Genomic DNA, 18,220 nt, shown 5'->3' with positions numbered 1-18,220 from the left:
AAGCAGCGCGAGCTAGGTGAGATCGAAAAGGAGCGGCGTCTGAAAATAGGCATATACAGTTGAAAATTCCCAATTTTGGCTCATTTCATACATAATTCATTGGGCTGCCGAGCACCAAATTCAGTCGAGAAAATAGATTAATAAAAATGTAAATGTTTCTTTGGTGGCAGCGAAACAAAAAAAAAATATATACACGGTGAATTGGCTTGTGTTCATCTGTGCATGCTGTGGTTGGGCTCAATTGTGCATTCAATTAACTTCACCTAAACATTAATACATCATTAGACGCAATGTGATGTCCGAATTCGGTATGCTGAGGCAAATGAAGAAGGAAAAAACTTCAACCAACCAGCACCTCTAAACACTTGCACATCGAAAATGGACTTAACAATTTTTTTTGCGTTTGGTTTTCGTTTGCAGGAGATTTGCTCTTTTTTTTCGCTTGAAGGCGTTGAGTGATTGCCGCTCTTCTTCTTTTGATGCAATGCATGCTTTCCTATGCTGTTCGAACTCATTTCACTTTTTTTTTTCCAATGATGATGCTTTTTTTGCTCAACTACAAATTGTTTTTTTTTTCTGTTCGCCGCCGCTGCTGTTGCATTCGCATGATGTTGGCTATGTGAAGTAGTTGTAGTTTTTAGCACAAACACAACCGTAGAGCCGCGTCAAAATCATTTAAATGCATTCCTAATATCGCCTCATCCGCGACAACAAAGGCAAATAAAATACCAGCTACAAATTTCAAACGAGCATTTGAAAAATGCTAACCATTTTTGAGCCGTTTGCTTCAATAAGTGTGTGTATGGCATAGCCTCAATAATTTGCCGCAAATGCACACAAGAGACCAGATCACCGCGCATAGTAACATCATCAACCGAAATGGCAGCGAGCGCGAAAAAAAAACACGGTGTGGAAAGAGAAAAAGAAGTGGCGAAAAAAACGAGCACATTCAAAAAGATGGAGTCCGCGAACTGCATAAAACACTGCAACCGAATTTGATGGATACTGAATATATCCTAATACACACACTTTTTTTCCTCCGGTTTGCTGTCTGCATACATTTTCAAATGATAAACATCATCAACACAGCAACGAAAAAAGAAAAAAAAATTAATGTATCGAAGAGCATGTTGCATATAGAAATGTGTGTAATTGTTTGGAACCAAACTGAACCATCGTGTCAAAAATGAACGTTCGAAAATGCTTCGGCATTAGGGGAACAAAGTATGTAAGCAACCAATCCAAATTGATAGCAAGATAGATTGTCCGGCAGCATCGCGGCAATAGCAAAGCATCAGTAGCAACAACAAGTGGATCTCGCCAAAGCGATTGGCCGTCATATGAGCAGTGAACGTTCAATTGAACGGGCAAGAAAAAAGGCGATTTCAACGCATTTTCTAAGCATACAGCAAGAAATATGTCACCGAGTGTAAATTGCGAGCGTGTGTGTGTGTGTGTTTTTTTTTTTCTTCACATTTCGCACTATGAAATAAACTGAAAAAATGGAAGAATAAAATGGCAGAGATGTTTCTGATTTTTATCGCAATCTGCCACACCGAGTTATAAAAGTTGTGATAAATCATTGGCAACATTCATAAAAAAGTGATGAACTAACACAAACTCACATCATTATACCGACACATTCAATTCGACCCACATTCGATGTTCATCAAAAATCCGATAAACATATCGCTTTTATCAAGACATTTTCATTTTTGCACCACCCAAAAATATTTCAAAAGTTTCATCGGTGCGACAGAGGTGAAAATGGAATAGAATAGAAATTGGCTTATACTGAGAGCGAAAATGGCAAACGAGAGCGGCAGAGATATAAGAACAGAAATTTATAAATGACCGCATGTGTAAACTAGCAAACCTCAGCCCGTTCCTCTTCATTTCTCCTGCAATTTCTTTGCGCAAAATTAATTTCCAAATAACATTGGCAGTAATTAAAGCCAACCGATCCGTAAAGAACCGATGATAAACTTCCACAAGACAGTGGTACTGCTACTCTGGCAGCAGCTCGAATCTCAAAAGCCACAACTCGAAGAAAATATGCTGCATATGAACGGCAATGATTCGAGGAATTTTAATATACTGCATTTTGCAATAGCTTGTTCAGTGGTTCGTCGTCGTTGTCGACGCCAAACCAACCAGTTCCACCGACACCGAATTTTGCATAATTTTCGGCAAACGCACTAACGAAATATTGCACTATTTGTGATCTTAACCGAAAGCATCGTGATTGCGTTTTAAATAGCAAAATGTGAAAGTGCTCAGAAGCGTTTCTCAGCCAATTTCCATGGATATAAATTGTGCCGTCGCTGTTCAATGTGTGTATGTGTATAAACAATGGAAGTGTAAATAATTTTCTAAATTAATTGTCGAATTTTGTGTGCGATGATGATGATGATGTTGTCTTAGTAGTAGTAGTGTGCCTGTTTAATAGTACCACCGCATACACAATGAAACTTGAGCCGAATACTCGTCGAACTATTCGAATATTATTTGGAATTTTCGAGGAAATCATGAATTCAGGCGCAACTGCCACTATTGCATTTTCCGATATATAGGAAACATACCCAGAAATAGTCAATGATGCATAAGGATTTCTTCTTCGAGTTTACTACTGTATATCATCGAATTGACAGCGTCATAGAGTGGTGGTGAGAGTTTTTGAATTTGCTGCAAACTAAACCAAGAACATTTCCGACATATTTCCCTTCATCGCTTCCTTTATATGGCTAAAATATCTCAAATTAAATTCTTCATACGTTTGTACTCGATGGAAGTGGATGGGAGGGTGGTGGTGATGGTGGTGTTTTTCTATGTCGATCAAGAGAATTTTCCCAACAAAATGTTTGTCGGTAGTTTTCATTCCACCCAACTATTTCATCACGTTACCAAATGTTATTGCTTATAATTTAGTTTTGGCATTTATACAAAGTTTGATCAGGGTTTGAGGCGGAAATTCTTCATTCACTCTCTTCTCGTTCACAACGCATACGCAATTGGTTAAAATATTCATTGAATGGATGATATCAGAAAAGACCAAGAATTCGATTGCTTCTTTATGTAAACCATCCATGCAATTAAAGTTTTGAATGAGCTTTTCCGTCTCTGCTCTGCTACATCTACTTCCTCTTTCGATTGATATCGAACATTCTAAGTGGATTTTGGTCAATATTTTGTGGATCAAGAATATGTTTATTACTTTTGATTAAGAATTTGAAGTGTGAATCATCGACTTGGATGGAAATATATTTTGATTAGATCGTTCATATATGATAGCGTCGATATCAATTAACTACATTAAATGTGTGCAGTTCATTAATCAATTAAAACTCATTAAATCTATCACAGTGCAAGGAGTCTTCTCGGAAAATCAATCAAACGCACGACAACACACACACTCAAGACTCTCTTTCTCCCTCTCCCGTGTAATACCTATGTGTCGCAAACTTCTTTGAAGTGTGTTTTGTCGAGTAACTGTCGTCGAGGATATCAATAACGGTTTTAAATTAAATTGCTCGCAAAACCCAAACTAATCGGTGCTGTTCGATGTGCGCGCGCACACACACAATGTATTTTATGAATGCACCAAATGATACAAAGACAAGGAGATAGAGAGAGAGAGAGAGATAGAGAGAGAGAGAGAGAGATAGAGAGAGAGAGAGAGAGTGATGTGGTAAATGGTAAAAATCTCAAGAGTGTATGTTCGATAGAATGCGTTCATTTGAGCATTAATTAACACCTTAGCTATCGTATCACCGATTTTATTTACGCACTCATTATATGTGCGCGTGCACAGAGAAACACTTTGTATAAGCCCGTGCCACGACGGGCTGAGATCGAAGAGAAAGAGTCGTTTGGTGAAAAGTACAAAATGCCAACAGTTTATTAGGTATATTTTGAGCCTGAAGTGTCTTATCTGCGATCGTTGGCGGCCCCATACCTCATTTCGCACCTCATGCTCATGTTGGCTGCATTTTCTTGCAGTTGTTGTCGTTTTTTATCAGTAGCTGCTGCTGCTGCCTTGTGTGTTTCTCTGTGTGTAACTATGCAGCTACCGTACTTCGAGGAGATACCTGCTGTGATAACCAATCGTGCAATATGCACACGCAAACTGAAACCAATTTGCCGTGTTCAAAATGTGCCAAACATGGCTGAGAGTTATGTGCGTAACTTCAAAGCAAATTGCACGATACATTCGGCTGGTAGTTACACCAAAAGAGCGAGAGAGAAATTGTTGGATGCCAACTAGATGCATTTGGTAAGCCATTTATACTGAAATTGAATACTAGCAATTATCAACAGAGAAATGGCCATTTGAAAATTCCATCCAACACTTATCTCACAAGATATGGGACTGAAATTATGCTTTTTATCAACAGAGCGAAAGAATTTCAGCGGCAAAACCAAGATGAAAATAAAAAAAGCATTGATTGAACCGATAAATTCAATCAAAATATCAATGCAGTCATTCATACTTCATTTTCTTGGACTGAAATGAAGAGAAGAAAAACACATGGTGATAAGCTTGACATTTTGGGCAATTTGTAAAGAAAGTGATAGTATTTAATTGAATTGCATGCGAATATTTTTTTCCATTACATCACCACACCACACCGCAGTGCACTGGACTGGACTGGAATGCAAACTCAATTATTGAAGTGAAATCGAGTCGTTCAATGCGGAAATCATCCTTTTGAACAAAGAAGAAATGAAACAAATACAATGCACCAGCATGAATTGCCATTGGAATTAAGCACATAAATCACACAAAAATCGATCGATCGTTTGCCGAGGCAAATAGTTGACAAAAATTCAATTGCCCACAGTTCCACTGCGCTGGCAAAGACGGGCAAAATTCCAATGAAAAAAAAAACTGCACCAATTCAACTTGTTGTTTTCTCCTTCTTTCAAATAGAAAACATCTCTGGAATTGAAAATGACTCCTGTAATCAATATTGGCTTTCGTTTCCTTCTTCACTTTTGGAATGCTTTGCGGTCGTGTTTTACCCGCGCTAGCGTCTCATAAGCAATTTATCTACTTCATTCCACGTGTTTGTTCGATTAAATATTTATGTTTACGTTACCGCGCTCTGATCAGCATTGGTGCGGCGGTTACTTTAAGTAGCCTAGCTATGTTTAGGCCATCCAAACCAGCAGCATCATGCGAGTGCCCAACGAGAGAGGCAGTTTTTCATTTCGGTTGTGAAACAGTGGCTTTGAAACTACAGTGCAAATCGAAAACAGCAACCAAAATCAAGAGTACACATGTTCAGGGCCCATTATTATTTATTGAGCTTATCTTTAGATAAACACATCAATTTGACGGCGTGCGGCTCTTTTATGCGCCGATATTTATATCAGCAAATCGCAATGCAGAATTCATTGCAGTCAATAAGTTCAAACGAACTAAAATTTCGATTTTACTGATTTTAATTCCAATTTCGATGACTAATGGAAGCAATGATCATTCGAATGGGAATTTTGTTTTTCGTTCTTCTTTTTCCATATGATAAATTTACTCAACTTGCCAACTTTGTGAGCTGTTGTGAGAAACTGAATCATTCAAAAATCGTCCAGTGAACGTAGCGAAAATCCGCGTTGGTTGCTCTTTCAGGATTTAAAATGTGAACGGATACTTTGTTTCATTTGAGATAAAAATGAAGAAGAAGAGCGAAACAAAAGCAGTTAACAGCAGGAGAAACAGAAGAGAGAAAAATACAGTGTGTGTAAGCGAAATACATCGCGCTGAAAGATAAATTTGCGCAAAAGAATAAGATAGAGAACTAAAGGCCTGGCGAACGGGGCAAAACCTAAAGCGTGTGTATCACACAAAGATATATACATTCGAGCGAGAGAGAGAGAGAGAGCGAGATCGAGTAGCGCAATAAGACGAAAATGCGATTGGTTTGAGTGCCGTCCTTGTATAATTGGGCGTTAAGACAATTGGAATTCCTTTGAAAATAGCCGAACTGATGTAATGCTTCGTTGCTACATGGATTGTTTTCAATTGCCGGCATATATATGTGTATACCGCTCCAATCCGATGTGCATGAAATTTTCACTTGGCTCTCTCAATCTCTTGCTCTCTTCCCCTCTGCCTTTCGTGTTCAATGGCTTCTGACCAGACGGATGGAGGTACAGAGGAAGAGAGACTGCGAGGAAAAACTCATTCGAGGTCCGGCAAAGTAGAAAAGCCCGACTAGCTCTCTGTGTTGGGCTTTTGTAAGCCCGCGCGCGCAATAACAATGAATTTACATTTGAATGTGCGCACAGCTATAAGCGAGATAAGTCATCAAGCCAAAAGCCATGTAGCAATATAAAATAAATGTTGTTTCGGAAAACGTTATTTGTTACTTTCCGTTCTTTCTCTCTCGTTTTTTTTTTGTTCTTTTTACTTTTTGACTCAGTTTTTTTCCGTTTGCTTTGCTTTTTTTCCCTTCTTATTTCTCGTAAATAATTTACGTCGTGGGCATGGGTTTGAATTTTATTTTGCGAAAAATTTTCATATGTGTTGATATTATTATTATTTATTGTTATGGACAAATTGTTCAGAAGCCAAAGCTTCAATATCAATTACTTGGGTGCAATTTTTTTTCTCTTTCAGTTGAATCGTTTGGTCGGTTGGTCGTGAGAGCGTGTGTGCATTTCTGAATGAATGGTAGCCGAGGAGGGATTTGATTGTCAGTCAGTCAGTCTCTATTTCGTTCATCGTATCTCGTAACTGACACAGTATTAGCCGCGCACATTTCAGATGAGAGTGTTTTCTGATTTGACAGTCGTGCACATAATTCGATTCGTCCATTCTCCCCCCCTCTCTCTCTCTCTCTGGATTTAATCGCATGCAAAATATTCACATTTTTTTCTGTTACAGTTGAAATGTGTGTGTGTGTGTGTGTGTGTGAGAGAGAGAGAGAGAGAAAGAGAAACAGAGATTGGCTTTGCAATCTATTGCAATGTGGCCGCGTATGATATGTGAGGCAGTCGATTTGCATTGGATATTCGAGCTCAAATATGCCGACCGACAGACACTCAAATCGGCAAATGATAAAATGTGAATGGTAAACACGACTGCTACATTTAGAATTGACGATGGGAAAATGTTGCCAGAGAGGGAAGAGAAAGAAAAAAAAGCGAAGACAGATAGAGATAGAGCGGGACAAAGAGAATGAGAGAAGGTTAAACAAGAGTGCAGCTGGTGCTACGTCGATTTGAATCGCCATGCAAATCGATGTATTCGGTTCGGTTGGCTTTGTCGCCCGATCAATTGGTTTTCTTGTTGTTGTCGCTTCCTTTGGCCTGGTATTTTGCAGATCAATTGCGTACAAATGTTATACGTACAAAAGTTCAATCCAATTCCGCGAATATTCCGCGATTTAATACGCGATTCGGCCAATTGCGCAGCCATTCGAATGGGAAATACACGAGCGAAAATAGCGAAGCCGATTATATCGGTATAATCGATTAATATGCACACGCTCATTGAAAATGGGAAAAGTTTTTAAATTGAAAGAAAAGAAACACACAATCGACGGGAAATCACCAAGTGCTCATTTCAGTGATTTCCAATGAAAATCGATTTGCTTTTCGATAATCACAGCGTCATTCATCACAAACGGTTGCTTTTCGCGTTTCAGCTTCATTTCCGATGACACTCTTTGTTGCTTTGTGTTTTCAATTTTTTTTTTTGCTTCTTCTTCTTCTTCTTTGCTTTAATTTCACACTAACACTAACCGAAGCCGTTTGGCATTGGCTTTTTCGAAAGCGAATATAGAAAAAAGCCCACAAACAGCATTGATTCATAGTCGAAGTGATTTGTATGCGCAACGCATTCACTCCTAATTGCTCGCGTTCATTTAAAATAATAAATGTGTTCATTTTCACTAGAATCCGAGCCATCGGCCAGTATAGCATTCTGGGATAATATGCATCACTTTGAAAGAGTGAATGAGAACAAAAATACGCACAATATCCGTAGTTCATAAAAAAAAAAAACAAACACAACACAATGCGAACGACTTGCACTTGCTCGATAAGTACATTGGTGACATTCCGATCGATGCGTAAGAATAACGCGCGGTGTAAGAATATATGGTGTAAAAACGATGTACCCATGATAAGCAAAACGCTCAAACACACTTTCAAGGCAGTTTACAATTGTTTTTTTCTTCTTCTATAAATCAAAACATACACATAAATGAATGCGTACAGGAGCTCAACTAGCGCGATGCATCACTTGATAACTGTGAAAGTGATGCAGGTTGAACTTCCAGAAAATGAAAATGATCTAATAAATGAATTTAAAGAAGAAGAAGAAGAAGAAGAAAAAAAAACCCGCACGTCGTTTATTCATTAAAGTGAGCTTCATAAAGAGAAGAAAAAACGCCACACAATTAAGTCTCAACCGTTTTACAGGGAACAAAACAAGCTTCAAGAAGTGCCTATATTTGTATCATTGGAGCAATTAAAATGAGTAATTTCTGTTTACTTTGGAAATATTATGCTTAAGCTTCATTGATCATGCAAGCAAAATAGAGATTCAACTAACTCATTTAACTCTGCATTTTTCTCTCTCTCTCTCTCTTTGCTGCTATCTCTCTCTCTCGCTCTCTCACCTGCCTTCCATTGGCTGATCTCTGATTGATAAACTCATTTGCCGCTCTTAATAATGAGCTGAATTGCACAATTAACGAAGTACTTCTGCATGAGTAGCCAAATTTAGTATTAAAGCGATTCATTGAAAACAATTTAAAAAAAATCGAATTCAATTGAAAAATGAACGAGCAAAAAAAACACGTCGAATTCAATCAGGACAACTGATTTTAAAAATTGCAAGTTGATTATGTCGTTCGGAAAAACGTTCTGATTTTTTGAAAGAGAAAAAGAGAGAAATGGAGAGAGAGAGAAACTCAAAGGAATAAAAGCCAAATTACGGAACGGTCTTCTAAGACCTTATTTCTTAATGATTATGTGGGTACGATTTTAGTAGCGGGAACGCAAGCACAAGCGTGTGCGCGTATATTTCGTTTGCATAATTATTTGGTTATGCATTTTAAATGGAAATACGATGCTCCCTAAATGGCAAATGGAAATTAATTGTTGTTAAACAATTTTATTTTCATTGTTTTGCGCATTCGAGAGCGCGCGCATGCAATTATCGGTGCAATCTTGTAAAAATGTTCAGTCAGAGTAGCGCCTTACCGCCGGCAAATTCTTTTTCTCTTGCTCGCTCGCTCGCTCATTCGATGCAAGCTTCGTTAGATTCTACTTTTGGAATTCTCATTAAAATTGGCGCTATAGCGAAATCATTGCGATGTGCGCTCGCTAGGCCGAGATTTGTTTTAGTTTCTTGGTTATTTTTTGTTTTTGTTTTATCCCGTAAAACAATTGTTATATTCTCCATAGCAACAACTACGATTGATTGTGCACAAAAGACGGAAAATGTTCGATACTTACCCTTTCATATTGATAAAATGATCTACTCGGGCCAGCACGACCATATAAATATGGATAATATGCTCCGTACATTGCTACTTCTGGGCAGGATACTGCCATTGCGATATCACTTCACCGATTAATGAAATCAACATTTACTTTCCATCAAAAATAAATCCAAAATGAAAGGCGCGTCTCAATACTCAATTCGAATGCTTGTGTTTCTTGACGCTCACTCACTAGGGAAAAAAATGAACTTTTAACAAAAATTGCTTTTTTAGCTTGAGTTTCTTTTTTTAACTAGCACTTTTTTTTCTTGTTTTCTTCAATTTATCAGCTCACTTGCAGCTGCAGCACTTCTTATTTGGTTGAATTTTCACAAGTCTCTTGGTTTCGTCAAGATCAAAATGAATCAAACAAGAGATCAAAATGTTGTCGAAAAGTTTTCTTTTTTCTCTCTCTTTCTCTCTCTCCCTCTCTCTCTCTCTCCTCAAAATCAATTTCCAACTTTAGTCACTTAACTTTGCGGCTGCTAATGAAACTTTGTCGCTGAATCCGGTCGAAATTCTGCATTTTTTTAGTTAATTTTCTGGAAGGAAATGAAAAAGAAAATCATTATAAATACTTCTTTTAACTACTAAAGAAGATAATCGATTTCGATTCTATCAAGCTTAAGAGAATGAGTGATTTTGAATGTATCAAAATTTTCTCCGAAAAAAAAAATTGATAGAATTGTATAGACCATTTTGCAAATTAAAAACTCAGTCACTCTATTACAATCGAGAGTGTGTGTGTGTGTGTCTCTCTCTCCTTTTCTCACTATTCCATATTCTTTGCATTTTATGTATGCAATTGTATTTTTTTTGTTCGTTCGTTCGTGCGTGTGCTTGTGTTTGTGTTCATTTGCCTTGTCAATGTTTTTGCTGATTTTTGCCTGGAATTTTGTATTGGTTTTGTTTTTGCTGCTTTATTCAACCGGACTTTTATCAATAAATACGTATATCACGTTTGGATATTGCGAAACTTGTAACACACAAAACACAAATATGTTCTCGCATGCGAGATTTTCAGTCTGTCGATCATTCGGTTTTGCCACTTTTTGTAATAGCTTCATTCTAAGAATTGCGATCGCTGAGCGAGAAAAAGACATTCGACTGAAGACCACAAATCAGCAACAGCAGCAACAATACGAGAAAAAAAGCAGCAGCAGCACAACAAGCAGAAGTGCGCGCAAACACTCAGCCAACAGCAGCAGCAGCAGCAGCAGCAGCAGCAGCAGCAACAATCAAATTTAAATTACAAATGGGACTGGTGCATTTGTCATACGCACTCACGGCTAAACATGAGTGATGGTTTTCACAATGCATTTATTGCTTTTGTTTTGTGATTTTGTTGCCGTTATTGCAGTCGTCACTGCTGCTGTCGCTGCTGCTATTGCCGTCGCCGTGGCCGTTGTTTTCAGCTTGCTTTGTGTTTTGTCTTGGTCTCTTTCATTTTGTCAAGCAATGCAGCGAGTGTGCTGCACACGGGAGAGAGCGCGCATAAAACAAGATTCTCTTGATAAATTTATCTATCATGTCGCATTCTTGCTGAGTTCGCTTCATAAAATTCTACACAAACTGATTGATATTAACTATATAAATGAAAATAGGTGCGAGTGCGAGCGTGCGCTGCTCTTGGCGCATTATATGCATTGCTTTCCGCATTTGTTTTGCCCCATTCAATTTGTAAATTGTAAATGATTTTGCTCGCTCTCTGTCTCTAATGTCCATTTGAAAAATGTAATCATTGATGAACGGCGTCGTGTCATTTCCATATGGGATATTAAAATTTGTCGTTTCGATTTGATTCGCAAGAAATTGGCATGGCGAAGAGAGTTGTTTTGTGCTGATCTGTGATCGATCATCGGCACTTAAGCAGCATGCGATCTCTCGCATTCGAAAAACCACCACATGAGACACATACACACACACACACACACTGATCAATAATTTATGTGAATTTCAACTTAAACGATCGCAATCGACCACACACACGTATCGCGCGCACTTCGTGTAAATGACTCAAATAGACAAGGTAGAAAAAGATAAAAATGCCAAAAAGAAAGAAAAAAACCCTGTGAATAGATAAACAAAAGCGCATTACAAATATAGATTCTGATAAAAAAGAAATAGATTTGGATGGCTAAAGGAATCTGAGCAGCTAATGGGTTTTTCTTAATCGATGGCACTGCAGTGACCAATATGAATTCAACTGTTTGACCTGCTAGGCACAGTAATTCGTCTCTCTCTCTCTCTCTATCTCTCCTTCTCTCTCTCTCTCTCTCTCTCTACATGAGAATTGCCGTTAATCCAAATCCTGGAGCACACACAGCAAAACACGCTTAGATTTGGCTAACAGTTTCTACTGAGATCGCGCGCTCAAGCGCACGCACACACCAAATTGAATTAAAATTCAATTAACAAAACGCATTAATATCCCGTTTATGTGTATCAATAAATTATCGGATATCTATGGAATTGACTTTTATTCGTCTCTCTCTCTCTCTCTGTATTTTTCTCATTAAAAAGACATAAAATCATAAATAACATGTGGATTGGGCTCTTTCTTCCTCTTCGCTTTTTTGTTCGCGCTTTTCGTAATTCTCTTGCTGGCTTTTGTTTCACTCTTCTCTTCGAAATCTATGCAATCGCATTTATCGAATGAGAAAACAACAACAGCAACAAAAGAACATCCTGATTGATGTCTTTGTACGCATTTATTTATCCATCGATTCATATCGCTGTTCGTGGATGTGCCTTTGGTTGAACGTTCGGTTTGGTTTTTCTTTGCTTTCTGAAAGCGGTTTATGTGTGTGAATTGATTTGCTGGTGCACACACGAATCACGATTGCGATCATTATGATTGCGTCGAAATGAAGAACTCACAATCATCAATTTATGTGAACCAACAACAAACAAAAACAGTTCATTGATTCAACTTTTTCGCTCATTTGTTTAATCACGCTTCGGTGGTGGTTTTTTCGTTGATCGGCAAACCAAAAATTAAGACATTTTGATCGATTTTGATTTGATTTAATTAAAAAGTGTTTTTTCACTAGATATTTTCTTCAAACAGGCCGGCTTCAATAAATCAAAATAATATTTTGCCCAGAAACAAGCGTATAAACTTTAAAAGTCATTGAACAGGCGGTATTCGTTCTGAATTCCCGATTTTTTTTTCTTTTAGACCTTTCTTTCTATTTTTTCGGCAATTTTCTTCAAACTATTTCATATAAATGTGTCTTATTTGTGAATATCGATTCAATTTGCTTTAAACTTTGAAACGGATTTTTCTTCTGAATTGCGATTTAAATTGCGAATGTAATTTTCCTGAACGTCACCGGATCTTCATAAAATCTTGAAAAGTTGTCATCTATCACCTGTCCAACTGGTGAATGTTGGGCGCAAAGCGTTGAATAAGAGACGTGAAAAAAAGCCACAACAGCACGACGTCATTGTGTAAAGCTACCTTGTGTCAAGCTACCCAATGCACAATTGTTCACACAAACTACATTTAATAAATAATTTATTATCATTTTGTGTCAAATGCTTAGGTTTCGATTCAGTTTGTTTTTGTTTTCTCTTTACTCTTTATCGCACCAATTTTTTTTTCTACTGAAAAAAAAAAACTGTCTGTACTTGAATAATTCGTACGTATGTTGAAATTGAAATTGAAGAAAAAACGCAAATCCCTCAAAATTCACGGCTTTTCCATTTTGCGTGTTCATTGACTTGTTTTTTCTACTATTCTGTCTGATGTTTGCTTGGTTTTTGTTCATTTTTTTTTCATTTCTCTATCGTCCATCAGGTCTCTGTTGACCTGCAAATGCGGCCGCTAATTAATAATAATAATGTGCAAAGTACACACACTAAATGCCATAAATTAATTGCAAATCAAAGAAGAAAACAAAAAACTTCAAATCGGACTCTGTCTTCAACACCTTCGAATGATCTTGTGTTTTTTTTTCTTTCGGATTAACTGAAAAGCAAATTGTTTCAACTATTTGGTTTTAAATGAAGCTTGTCATTTTGCCAGCCTTCAGCGCTTTTGAAGTGAACTGATAACGCGAATGTTGGGCGTGTAAGGCGGACTTACTTAAACAGCGATTGGTTCGTGGCAACTGTTATACAAAACTACCAGCGGATCGCGGAATTATAGGAAAAATTTGACGAAAAAATAATTCCTTGAATTTTGGTCGTTTAGTGTCAACGACAATAGCATTCCTGTCATTTGTGTAGGTTTCGTTCCCTTTTGCTTTGCATTTCTCGCTCTCGCTTCTTCAATAATTCGCAACAAACTACAGAACAAGACAAAAACTCATACACAGACACAGACACAGACACACATAACGAAAAACATTGACGTTCTGCTAGCGACGGCTGGGCAACACACACAAAACTATTCCGTTGCTTTTGCTTCGATTTTGCAATATATATCGAATTTGGCCTTCGCGCATTTTTCACGAATGTTTATTAGTTTTTATTGGATTTTTGTGTGATATTTATTAGTTGATTGTTTTTTTTTTCGTTTCGCGAGTGCCATTTTTACAACTACTTCTACATAGGACAATATGAACGAAGAAAGGTGAGGAAAAAAAATATAGAAAAAAATGAGATTTATTAGATTTATTGCAGTTTTGCATTGCGTACCAGTGACTTTTTTACCGTTGTCATTATTTGTTATTGCTTGTCTTTTGCATTGACTTTGCACTTATTCGATCAGGGTGACAATTATTCCTGACTCGTCGTCACTGCACAGCTTCAAAAGTGTTACGGCTAGATTTTTGTGTGTTTCGATTTATCGCTCTCTTTTCCTTATCATTCTGACAACATTGCACACCATTGACAATGAACACACCGGATAAATTCGTATGGTTTTCAATAGCTCGATAATTTTACAAGCAATATTTTTTGTTGCACTGTACAAAATCACTCTTCCTGTTATTGTTGTTGGAAATTCTTCTTCATCGAATTTTGTTCGTTTACTAATTTGTATCTCTGTATGTAAAAAATGTGGTGTTTGTTCTCGTGATATTCGTTTCTATTGGGGTTATAAGATGCTTTTATTATTCACACACGCTTTTTTTCCCTGACAATTGGTTGTGAAAAATTTCGCGCGTTCCGATCGAATGAGAAAAGTGTGTTTTCTGGCATAGACAATTGCGATCAATTCGATTCGACAGAAATTCAGGCGACGGAGAATCGAATAGTTTCGATGTCAGTTCAAAATGTGTCTATAAACTCAAAGTATGCGATGATTAAACACAATTCCGTTCGGTTTAACGCAGACACATAGATAATTTTCGCATTATCCGCCGAATATTTTTTTTCTGATTCACACTCAATAAAAATGTCTTTGACAACTGCAACTGTAAATTGCATCCACTTGCATCCACAAATAATTGAACTAACTTGCTGTTGCACTTAATCGCAGATCAAATGTTTTGATCACAAATTAATTTTTCCAACGTATTGATAATCCTTTGAAATACTTCCTTCTTATTGCAGACGAACAGAACACACGATACCGCTTTTTGTCAGTCGATCACAACCGTAACTGATTTGCTTTTTTGATTTTATTTTGCACTTTATCAATTGTCAACGGCAGCTTTCGTTTTTGAGCAACTCTCAATTAGTTTTTTTTTATACATTTGACTCGATCATTGCCGATCACACCAATGAATCATTTATAGTTTAACGTATTTCAAGTTCGCTGTATCCTTGAGATATATATATGTATATATATAAATATGTGTTTTTTTCTATCCCGTCATGTCTCACAACTATTTGCGGTGTGTATCAATCGATACAGGATTCAATCACACTTGGATAATCGGTGAAAAAGCTACCACCGTTTTTAAGACTGCCCGAACAGAACGAAGAGAAGAAAAAAAATTGTAAACTCGCTAAATCCCACAAGAAAGCAAAAAAGAAACAACTGACAAACAGTTAATCGAATTCGATGTGACGTGATCAACAGAGTGTTCGTTTCGAGACTGTTGTTGCTGTTTCTGTTTTCATTTAATTTGTCTTGGTCTCTGTGTTCTCTGTCTGTTTTCGAATGAAATGAGAGAAAAACACACAATCGAACGCATCGGCTTTCAATGCATTTGTTTGGGTGAGAGAACACTGACAAACCGAAAGAAGCACCAACGCGACGCGATTCTCTCGCTGTATTGGTGGGACCAGCGTGTATATGTGTGTATGTGAAACGTGTGTGCCTACAAATTTTAACACGCGAACTCGATACGAGAGAAGGCGAACGACGAACAAACCGAGTGAAACAATACGAATATACTGGGAACGAGAACGCGAACGGAACACACAGACATGCAATGCACATTGGGCATCACTTAATTCAGCCATACAGAAACCAGTTTATACAAACTTTTTGTACCGACACCACGTCCTTTATAGTCCGGTTGGTATGCATGAATAAGAGAGATACTCTTCGAAAAAAAAAAAATAATTTTAGAATTTTTTATGATTTTTTGTGTGAACAATTTTATCTTTATTTTGATTTTGTTTTTTTTTTCATAAAATTTTCTATTAGTATCTGGATTCCGATTGAATAATAAAACACAAAAAAATTAAAATTGATTTAGAATAATTGAAATTTTTTTTAAAAAATCCTACATGAGGAATTTTTATATTTTTCAGACATCAAAACCCATTTTCATCAATGGAAATTAACAGTTTTCCAATTTTCAACCAATCATTGCAAACTCTTCCAGTAAAAACGCCCATTCTTAATAGTAAATTTATTCAATTTCCAAAAAGTTCTTCAGTAGCAATGAAAACAAATTATAATTTCAAATATTTCGAAAGCTCAAAATTTGTTGATGAAATCTGATTTCATTCCATCAACCCGGTAAAACCATCGGATCATGACCGGATAGTGAACGCAAGTGTTCTAAATCGAACCAAAAATGTTCTTGTTCTACTCTGCACACAGTTGAAGCAATAATCATGCGTCTCTTTCGGAAATGATCCAACGAACCGATTTTTGATTGGAGTTTATTTGTGTGCGTATTTGAAATGTGTTCACACGCATCCACCATAAAAGAAAAGAGTACGCACGCCAAATGTACGTTATGCGTGATAGAGACGGCAATGTGCTCTCCCGAATCGAATTGGACGGTTAATGCAAAATAATCAGAAATTAAAATGTATTTCGCAAGATGCTCGGAGCTTGTCCATTCCATTTATAGAGATACTAGCCGCATGCGATAGTTTGATGAAGAAAATTCGCTGATTTCTTTCCGTTTCTGGCAGTTAATCGGCAAAAAAATGGGTTATAATATCGAATCTCAGCGCATCGGCCCTGATCAAAACTCATCGAGCAAAACACGTGTAGATTAATTGTGTGCCAAATAGTCAAGGAAGCAAAAATCGTTCTTGGAACCATAGACGAATGGAAAAACGGAACATTTTGTAAAAAAGATTCACATCCTTTTTTCCTCATCCATTTGCAGTGTGTGTGTGTGTGTGTGTGTGTGTGTGTGTGTCGGGTTAATCTGACACGCGCATAGATTGTGTGTTGATATTGTTGAACGTGGACATTCAACGTGCTCCAACCAAAGAAAATCGAGCGTTAGAGAGAGATATATTGGTTCAGTGCATATACGGTTGATATATCTGGCGAACAAGAAAGAGGTGGTTTCAGCCGACGGCCGCTACACATAACGCAATAATTATGTGTTTGTTGTATGTGCAAACATGAATTGAGCGAGAAGAAAGAACGAAAGAACGAAAGAAGGAAAAAAAAAACAAACAACGACAACAACGAATTGTATGCCTACCGTCGCTAAATCGACAACTCCAAGCAGCAGCAACAGCAGCAACAGCAGCAACAGCAGCGCAATAATCGATGTCGATAATAGAATTTGAGCCGTGGAGTGGCCAAGAACAAAAGGGATAACATGAAAGAAAGAGAGATACAATGACTGTCTGAAAGTGACTTTGGCGCAGTGCAAGCAAATGAAAGAAAAGAGGGCTGGATCTTGATGCTCCGCCTTCGTTGTTGACGTCGTCGATTTGTGTTTCGTTTCGAACATAATTTATGCCTCGCATGCTCACCGCTCTTTCTCACTTGCGTTCCATCTCCCTTGCGCGTGTATGTGTGCGTTCGTGTGTGTGTGTCTGTGAGTAGCATTCACACACAGCATGAGCCGAGTGATGCGCGAGCAGCACAGCTCTCAGTCGCGATATTTATATGCGGCAAAATCGTTGAAAATTTATGATTTAAGTATGTCGCATGCAAGCAAATCACTACGTGTATTGGTTCGAGCCTTCTCGAGTGCAATGTTTTAAAAGCAGGAAAAAGACAGATTTTCTTTGTGTCTCTCTATTTGCTTGGTCTACGGTTGTGCGCCCGTTTGTGTTAGTGTTTGTATTCGAAAGATTGTCGAAAGGAATTTCTGTTCCTCCGTTCCGAATTGGAAATTGAACGAATATACGCATACAGTGGCGATGGTGAGTGTTGGAGTTCAGCGCGATTTTCGGTTGGTTCAATGAGTTCGGCGTGTACTTATTCCGTTTTTTAGATTGGCGCTACTGTCGCATACACGCTTTCTCCGACACATCGCCAAAACGATATATCAAAGACTATGATGCAGATAACTGCACTTTGTTACGTACTTTTCAAAACTAATTTCGATTTGGCTGCTGTGTGTTTTTGCTTCGCTCTCTCTCTCTCTCTCTCTCTCTCTCTCTCTCTCTCTCTCTCTCTC

The 18,220-nt window shown here is 37.7% G+C and overlaps 2 protein-coding genes across 2 annotated transcripts in view; both read right to left on the bottom strand.

Annotated features, from left to right (window-relative positions):
* LOC129577256 (protein vestigial) overlaps positions 1-15,521 on the bottom strand; it is a 51,512-nt gene extending 35,991 nt beyond the window's left edge. Inside the window, exons 1-2 of the mRNA XM_055463989.1 lie at positions 14,139-15,521; positions 9,469-10,036 (exon numbers count right to left, since the gene is read on the bottom strand). Of these exons, the coding sequence (XP_055319964.1) occupies positions 9,469-9,567 (99 nt within the window). The 5' untranslated portion in view covers positions 9,568-10,036; positions 14,139-15,521. The remainder of the gene's footprint in view (positions 1-9,468; positions 10,037-14,138) is intronic.
* LOC129577255 (putative ATPase N2B) overlaps positions 1-18,220 on the bottom strand; it is a 115,647-nt gene that overhangs the window by 53,333 nt on the left and 44,094 nt on the right. The window lies entirely within an intron of this gene.

This window comes from Sitodiplosis mosellana, unplaced genomic scaffold, assembly GCF_009176505.1.
Source record: "Sitodiplosis mosellana isolate CC-2019 unplaced genomic scaffold, AAFC_SMos_1.0 Smas_scaffold_6197, whole genome shotgun sequence".
Classification (NCBI taxonomy): Eukaryota; Metazoa; Arthropoda; class Insecta; order Diptera; family Cecidomyiidae; genus Sitodiplosis; species Sitodiplosis mosellana.
The sequence above is the reverse complement of the archived record's forward strand: the minus strand, read 5'-3'. Positions and strand labels throughout refer to the sequence as shown.